The following is a 7,549-nucleotide window of genomic DNA, read 5'->3' on the forward strand; positions in this document are numbered from 1 at the left end:
GTTCAGCAACTTTTCAAAGTACTCCTTCCATCTTCCTGTCACATTTTTGCACCTGTCAGTACAGTTCCATCTTGATCCCTAGTCCCCCTAACCTGTTGGACATCCTTCCCATCTTTATCTCTGTTACCGTATGCCCTTTTGTTTGGTCTTAGCAAACTTTGTCTTCACATCACTCTGTATCTCCCTGCACTCCTGGTGACTGTCTTCAGTCCTCAGTTTGGACCACTTCCTCTTCAATGCCACCTCTTTGTCCTCTGTTCTGCCTTTGTCCTTCTCACCCTCAGAATGATTCTACCATTGACGTGCGGTGAGGTGCACAGCTGGTGAGGTACTGACTTAATCATAATCATATTTACAAATATATTCCCTCTGCATGTTATTGTTTACATAAGGAAATTTTGAGCATGTGAACAACGCCGGAGGGCAAATAGACTATTCTTTTACATCTCATCCATAGCCGCGCTGCCGCGGAAGAATAATTTTGTTAACTCAATCAAACTTGGACATGTAGATAGTTATTTCGTGCCATGCTCCACAGCATTCTACACATTACCAACGACCTACCACAACCTTGCAGTCATTGAATTCTTTCAGATTACATTGTCTACACAAGATGTGATTCACCTGTGTGCTCCTACCTCCACTCTTGTAAGTCACTGTGTTCCTCTCTTTTGGAAGAAAGTATTCACTACAGCCATTTCTATCCTCTTTGCAAAGTCTAGCACCATCTGTCCTTCTGTGTTCTTGTTCTGGGTGCCACACCTGCCCATCACTTCCTCATCACCTCTGTTCCCTGCTCCAACAGGTCCATTGAAATCTGCCCCCATCACCACTCTGGATATTCTGCATCACTCCATATAACTCACTCCAGAATTTTTCCTTTTCTTCTAACTCACATCCTGCCTGTGGTGCATAGCCACCAACAACATTAAACATCAGACCTTCAATTCTAACTTAAGATTCATCGACCTACCTGACACTCTTTTTACCTGAAGAACATTCCTAACAAACTCCTCATTTAAGATAATCCACATTATTTCTCTTCTCATACAAAGATTGAACCCTGCTCCGAGGCTTTGAGCCTAACTTTCCACCTGGTTTTCTGAACACACAATATGAAACTGGAAAGATTTTTTAATAATGCTCTTTGGGACTGATAACTGTGCATCTATATCCCATGTAATGTTACTTACTTATAAGAGCATGCACAACTTTAGCTTAGCAAGAGAAAAACAAAGAAATCCTGACTCTGATAAATCAAGTTTTTAAGGATCCATCTGCCACGTTTAATTGTTTCTAAAGTTCTAGATATATTGTATTTAGGAAACAAGGGACAGATAGCTTATAATGAAATCATAATTTTAATAATGAAATTCTCCAGCATAAAATGTGAACATGAAAGGTTTAAGATAGCTTCTTGATTTTGGCAGATGCAATATAAAAAAACCCAGCAGTAAATCTTCGCAAAATATATTTTATATTTCTAGTAAGTCTTATAAATACTGAGGCAAAGCCGCTAATAAAACAGAGTGGCACAGAGTGTTCAAAATCGTACCCATGCCTCTTAAAATGATAAAACAGAAATGCTTAAGAAATGTACAATTGTTTACCCATTTGTTTTTGGACAACATTCACAGTGGAAAACAATTCAAACATGGAACAATCATGGAGAAAACACCTAGTACTGCTCTCTACTGACGGAAGGCTAACAGACTGCCACACACTAAGACACAACCTTTCACAAGTGGAAATACACGACGGAAGCCTAATGTACCAAGAAAATAAGTATTTAAAGTGCAGGTTTTAAAAATGGCTACATAAACAAAACACAATTGTTTTGGTTAATTGAAATCTGAAACTGTTCAGTCAGCCAATCTCCTTTAATTAGAAAAAAACCAAAAACTTTTTCGTCTTTAAATTGGTTTAAAAACGAAAAATCAACTGAGATAAAAAAAAAGAATGACTGTAAAACCAAGTGACCTTTGAATTTATGTTTCAAAGAAAATAAATAAAAAAAATTGTCCTAAATATTGATATGTTTTCATTCTAAAAGCTAAAACCTTTTATGAAGAAACTAAAAATTATAAAAATCAGAAGTGATATTGGTTAAATGCCATGGTCCCACATTTCTGGCATAACTTGTCAGTTAATATAAGTGTAAAATAATTCATTGCAATAATTCAAAATAATCTTTTCATTGAACATTGTTCAAATTAAATACATTTGAATCTGCATTCCAATTAGGCTTTTTTCTGATTAAAATTACTTTGTGAAAACAACGAAAACAGATATTGGACAATTCTTTTTATAAAGTCAACATTTCTCTTTTAAAATGTTTTTTGTTTTGGTATGATGTAATATCCTAATATTAAATATTGCTATATAGTGTATTAAATTATAAATATCCCAATGTTTGGATATTATTCCAATTAATTCATTGACCGTAAACAACATTAAGACATTAGTGTAATTCATAAACTGTACAATATACGGTATCAAGCTGAATGTCACTGAGAAAAAAAACATGAAATTTAACACAAAATGCAGCTATAAGAAGAGCATTTTCTAGCCATGTTAAGGCACAAATCTGGAATGAAACAGGAAGGTCCAGCTACTCTGTTTCTTTAAGGAAAAAAGAGGTTTAAGATGTCAAGACTGGTATAATATTTTATATGTTGTTTAAGGCTCCATTACAACTTAAAGGTTGATTCTTAAACATGACAGATAAAGGCTACATCAAGTCCTTCCCTGCAATTAAGATTTTATGATACATCTAAAGTTGTATCATATGTAACACTATACGCAGTGAAATATAAATCCATCTTTCCAGTTTTTAAGATTTTAATTGACCCATTATGTTTACTATAAAATAAATACAAAAAGAATACTTTCCAGAAAACACACACTGTTGTTTTAGTTCAATGTGTAATGAAATACAAACCTGTTACCATATAAACCTCTGAATTTATGCACTGAGCACCCGCTGCTCCCTAAGCGATGCTTCCACAACACAGTTAATTTTTGTTTTCAGGCCAGAAAACCAAAACTTTCCCTTTCAGTGCTGGCAGAACCAGAGAATAGTTTGGTTTCCTGGTTTCCTCAATGAAGCAGAGAGAGAAGTCCAAGTGGGAGCAGAAAGCAGAGAGGCCACATCCCTAAAACAGAGGCGGCTCTATTCTGCCCTCTTGCTCTCTGCTCACAGCCTTCACCCCTGTACCCGCTGTAGCACTGGCACTTGAAGTGCTGACGGAAGGTCTTCAGCTCTGCTTGGCCTGGGGATCCAGAGACCTTCAGCTTTCCGCCCTGACTTGTGATCTTGTGAGTGGAGGGGCTGAGGTGCAGATACACGTCGCTGTCTGGTGCTCGGCGAAGACAGCGACCGTGAAATTTGCACAATCTCTGGCTGCACTGCTCTGCTGCTGTGGTCACATTGAGGAGGTACAGGCCCAGCGGTCCCAGCAGATAGTTATTCAAGTTAGAGCAGCTGGTCTGCAGCACAGAGGATAGATATTAACTTAAAAATACATTACAGCAGCCTATCCAACATGAAAGGACTAGGGAAAGTATTTTTCTTACACTGCTTGCGTAGGAGGTGTCCCCCCAGAAGATCACTCCTGCAGCTCCCAATGCAACGCTCTCGCCAATGGTGGAGACCAAATCTCTCTGCAAAGGATGTATATAAATACTTTAGTTGTATAAGATGTATTATAGAGAATCTGAGCTCTAGTTACATATAGAGCTGTGGGTTCTATATGTAACTATAGCCCACAGTTAAATATATGATGGTTTAAAGCAGTATAGGCAATAATAGGTATTTTATGGCCAAAAACAAGAAAAAAAAAAAAAAACATGAGTTATTATCATGGTTTAGATGGATGCGTCGGAAAAATAATAATCTGGTGGAGGTATCTTGTTAAACATTTTTGGCTAACTTATCACAATCAATATGTTACCTTGAGTTCCCACCAAATTAACATAATTGCATGTAAAATGTCAGAGTGGAATAGAAGCCAAATTCTTTGATGTGCACAAACCTGGCCAGTAAACCTGATTCAGCAGGTGTAAGTAAACTAAAGAACTATTTAACTCTTCAATGGGATCTGAGCTAAACTATATGTTTCTTGTTTGTTTTTAAACGACAGACCGCTGGACTTCACCAGGTGACAGTTACTTCTTTACCATTTTATATTTTTTCACATTCTCCCTTATAACATCAATTTATACCCCCCATGGGGGGTAAAAATTGGCTCAGAGCTGAACTCTGCAGATACCAAGGAGGTCAAGCGTATTGCCGCTGCTTTGTTTTATCTTTTTGAACTTTCAGCCTCAGTTTGTCATGTAGCATGCTGGATTTAGACAACCAAGCAAACTTTTGGGAATCTCAGTTTAGGTAAGGAACCACGTTCTCTAGAAATACACACCAAATTTTGATTTTTTTATAGTAAAGTCCAACCTTAATGAGCTAATTGCAAATATAAAATGTTACAGTCAACTTTAAACATCAGCTCCAAACTATTTGTCGTTTTTAAATAAAAATATTTCAATGATTGCCCTCTCTCCCTCACACACAGTCTTTGTTCAAATTATAAATGATTACTCCTGACAGAAAAGTAAAAATAAAGTATTTTTGAACTTTGGTAATTATAAAAAACAACAAAATCTGTATCTGGTAGGTTATAGTTTTACAAAAAGTGTAACTCTCCTTGTGGAGCTGCTGCCTAGTGGCTGGTGCAGAGCGCGGCGGGTGTATTTATACGGGTGGAGCAGAGACGTAGACGGAACACATCGGGTTGCTTTAACTGATGCTTAGTGTAGGTTTATGGATGAACTGGAAAATAAATTTCCTACCATCCCAGTCACAACGGGTGGCTGGCGGAAGTTTCTCAATGTTTGTGACGAAGGTGCCACACAGAGAAATTGCCACAAAAGCTATAAATGGCTGGGAAAAGTGAGAGTTAATCTATTAAACTGACTGAATATCAATATATAAACTAAAAACTGGAGTACAGACTATTTTTATGTTTCTTTATGAACTTGCTCCTTTATTATTACATTGAAAATAATTTAAAATTGTTGTATAATTGTTATCCAGGTTAACTTAAAAAGTGAGGTATTACTGTTACAGGCTAATTTTCTAGGCTACAGAAAACTAATTGTTAAGAGTGCACAAATATGAAAATTTGGAACGATGTGAATGTCCGATATCATTACTGCTAGTACAACAGTATTTACCAATAATTTTTTCTAATTTTTTAAATCGGATTACTTGAATAATCATAAGAATAATTTAAAGATTACTAAAATAACAGTTTACAACAGCACTATTTCCTCCAATCAACCAACCTCAGTTAAAAGGGTCATCTCACTATTGTAAGTGGGTCGGGTATAAACAAAAACAGGACGTGCCAACCCATCCCCAACAGATGCAAGGCGCATTGCCTCCTTCAACCTGTTCTGGACAAACAGGCGTCCATGATTAGTGGAGCGCAGTACAGAACCCATGTATATGGAGGGAAAAAGGGCGGTGCATTCAATCCACAGCCAGTTCAGTTGATCATTGCGCTCAATCTCAACAGCAGGACAACGTCCTGTGTAGTTTTTCAGCCCCCCTTTGTAGTCATGGTTGTAACAATCAGGAAACAGGTAGAAGCCCCACAGCTGATTCGGTCTCAAATTTTTAGCCTGTCTCAGGGTCTCCAGCATGAACTTGCGAGCCGAAAGTTCAAATTCTTGTTTTGCAACAGTCCCCACTTGCTCTGGAGTCCACTTAAGGTTCTTTTCAGCCACCAGTTCACGTGATTTCCTTCTATAGACATCTTTGGCATCCCAGTTTCGGATCCACAAGGGCCGCCATTCCTCCCAGTCAATGACAGACAGTCCTTTAGCCTGGTGGTCTGGTATGTATTTGTCAAGACCCTGAGGCATCCTTTCATAGTGCTGAGAGAGACTGACACGTTGTGGAATGCCCCCATTCACTGGTGTGTCTTCAGCGTCATAGTAGGGATAAAGCCCGAGGCGTTCCTTATAGAACATTGTGAGATTCTGTCGGACAAAGCCCTCATTGGGGGTTGCCACTATGTCAAACTGGTCTAATGATAACGTAACACCTCGTCGTGTCCCACACTCTTGAGTGGGAGCATTCCATACAAGGAGAACTGGCTTCTGGGAGTATAATGGCCATCTTGTCTGCTTTGTGTCTGCTGAACCCAAGACTATCCATGATATAAACAGAGCAAGGAGAAACCAGGACAGTCGGTCAACTGCAGAGAGGAAAGAGGGGGATACAGTCTCCATGGTGGTCCCTGCTCACCTTCACTTCTCTGTTTCCAAAAGACACAAAGAAAACCTGGGAAATTAGTATAAAACAACATTTATACAGAAAAATCTTTGTTCTGAACATTAATTCAACTATATAATGCATAAAATCGGGTGTTATTGTACTAAGCCAACCAAATTTACTAGAATTATTCTAAAATGTTAAAAGTCGACCAAATTTCCACCATTTATTCGCCTTCCTTATAAATGTAAAACTTCCTCTACGTTGTTGGCAGAGTTAGCAGACCGCCTAGCAGCTCACTTAGCCACATTAGCTCAAAGTTTCATTGAAACTAATAGCTGCGATGCTAACTTAGCTAACGGGTTTCTTCCTCCTTACTTCACACTGACCTGCTCTGTTCATGTAGTCCAATCATGAAACCGTCTGTTAAGTTAGTTTTCCACCTCCCAGCCATGTGAGAAGCAGCAGGCATAGTCCGTTTAAGCCATTTGAAGGAAACACAGAAAAGTCAGCCAAAGGAATGAGGACAAGAGGGATGGGGAGAGACGGTAAACGTTGAGCAACAACAGACCCGCATATGTAGTTGCTGACGGTGGGGGGGTTTGGATTTCATTTAAAGTTTTTTTTTAATTAAGTACACAATATATATATTAAATATATGTTTTAAGCTTTATCTAATGTAATGATAATACATTTTTTCTAATTATTAATATACGGATGAAACTGGGTTCTAGCGAGAGCAGAGCAACCCCCCACCCCCAGAATCAAAATATTTGGTTTGTTCCATTTGTTACCTCAGAAACAGGTTTCCCTGGTACATTCCCAGGCCAGTTTCAACAAAAAGTGTTTTTTTGCTTGTTGTCTTTATTTTTTAACACATCACCAAAACTGGTTTCTGCTTGTTGATTTTATTTTTTAAAACAAAGCATATGTATAAGCTACAGAACAGGTTGACGTTCATTTTATTTTATTTCCCCTTCTCCTGAAACAAGAGTCTGCGCCTATGGCTCTCTATAGTCTTCCGCTGCGGGTCGTATGCAGTAATTCATATCTAAGGGGTTTTAAAAAGGGATTTCTTAGGCCTTAGTTTTTCACTAAACCACAGTTTGAGCCATTATCCACAAATGGAGAAAACATGGAAAAGCGGTGAACCTTTCCACCACTGTTGATCTGCCAAACAAAATTGCTGCAACATCAAAAAATATATAGAGATTGGGAACAAATGGGAACCACGGGAAAGTTCCAAGACCAAATCCACAGGTGACTAAAAGA

General features: G+C 38.2%; 1 protein-coding gene across 1 annotated transcript; it reads right to left on the reverse strand.

Annotated features, from left to right (window-relative positions):
* Positions 1–1,342: 1,342 nt before the first annotated feature.
* On the reverse strand, positions 1,343–6,836 carry hyal2b (hyaluronidase 2b). The gene is made up of 4 exons (XM_032549088.1): positions 6,667–6,836; positions 5,344–6,320; positions 3,577–3,663; positions 1,343–3,489 (listed from the first exon to the last, which is right to left on the reverse strand). Exons 2-4 carry the CDS (start codon positions 6,292–6,294, stop codon positions 3,100–3,102), a joined length of 1,428 nt encoding a protein of 475 aa, XP_032404979.1. The 5' UTR covers positions 6,295–6,320; positions 6,667–6,836; the 3' UTR covers positions 1,343–3,099.
* Positions 6,837–7,549: the final 713 nt, after the last annotated feature.

The sequence above is a fragment of the Xiphophorus hellerii genome, chromosome 20, assembly GCF_003331165.1.
Source record: "Xiphophorus hellerii strain 12219 chromosome 20, Xiphophorus_hellerii-4.1, whole genome shotgun sequence".
Classification (NCBI taxonomy): Eukaryota; Metazoa; Chordata; class Actinopteri; order Cyprinodontiformes; family Poeciliidae; genus Xiphophorus; species Xiphophorus hellerii.

Bases quoted from the DNA above. Each gene is read 5' to 3' on its own strand.
- hyal2b (XM_032549088.1), bottom strand. From the start codon at position 6,294: ATGGAGACTGTATCCCCCTCTTTCCTCTCTGCAGTTGACCGACTGTCC. The intron at 3,664-5,343 runs GTTGGTTGATTG...CATCCTTTGCAG, and splicing joins AGATGACCCTTTTAACTGAG to AGAGATTTGGTCTCCACCAT. The intron at 3,490-3,576 runs GTAAGAAAAATA...TCTGTGCTGCAG, and splicing joins ACACCTCCTACGCAAGCAGT to ACCAGCTGCTCTAACTTGAA.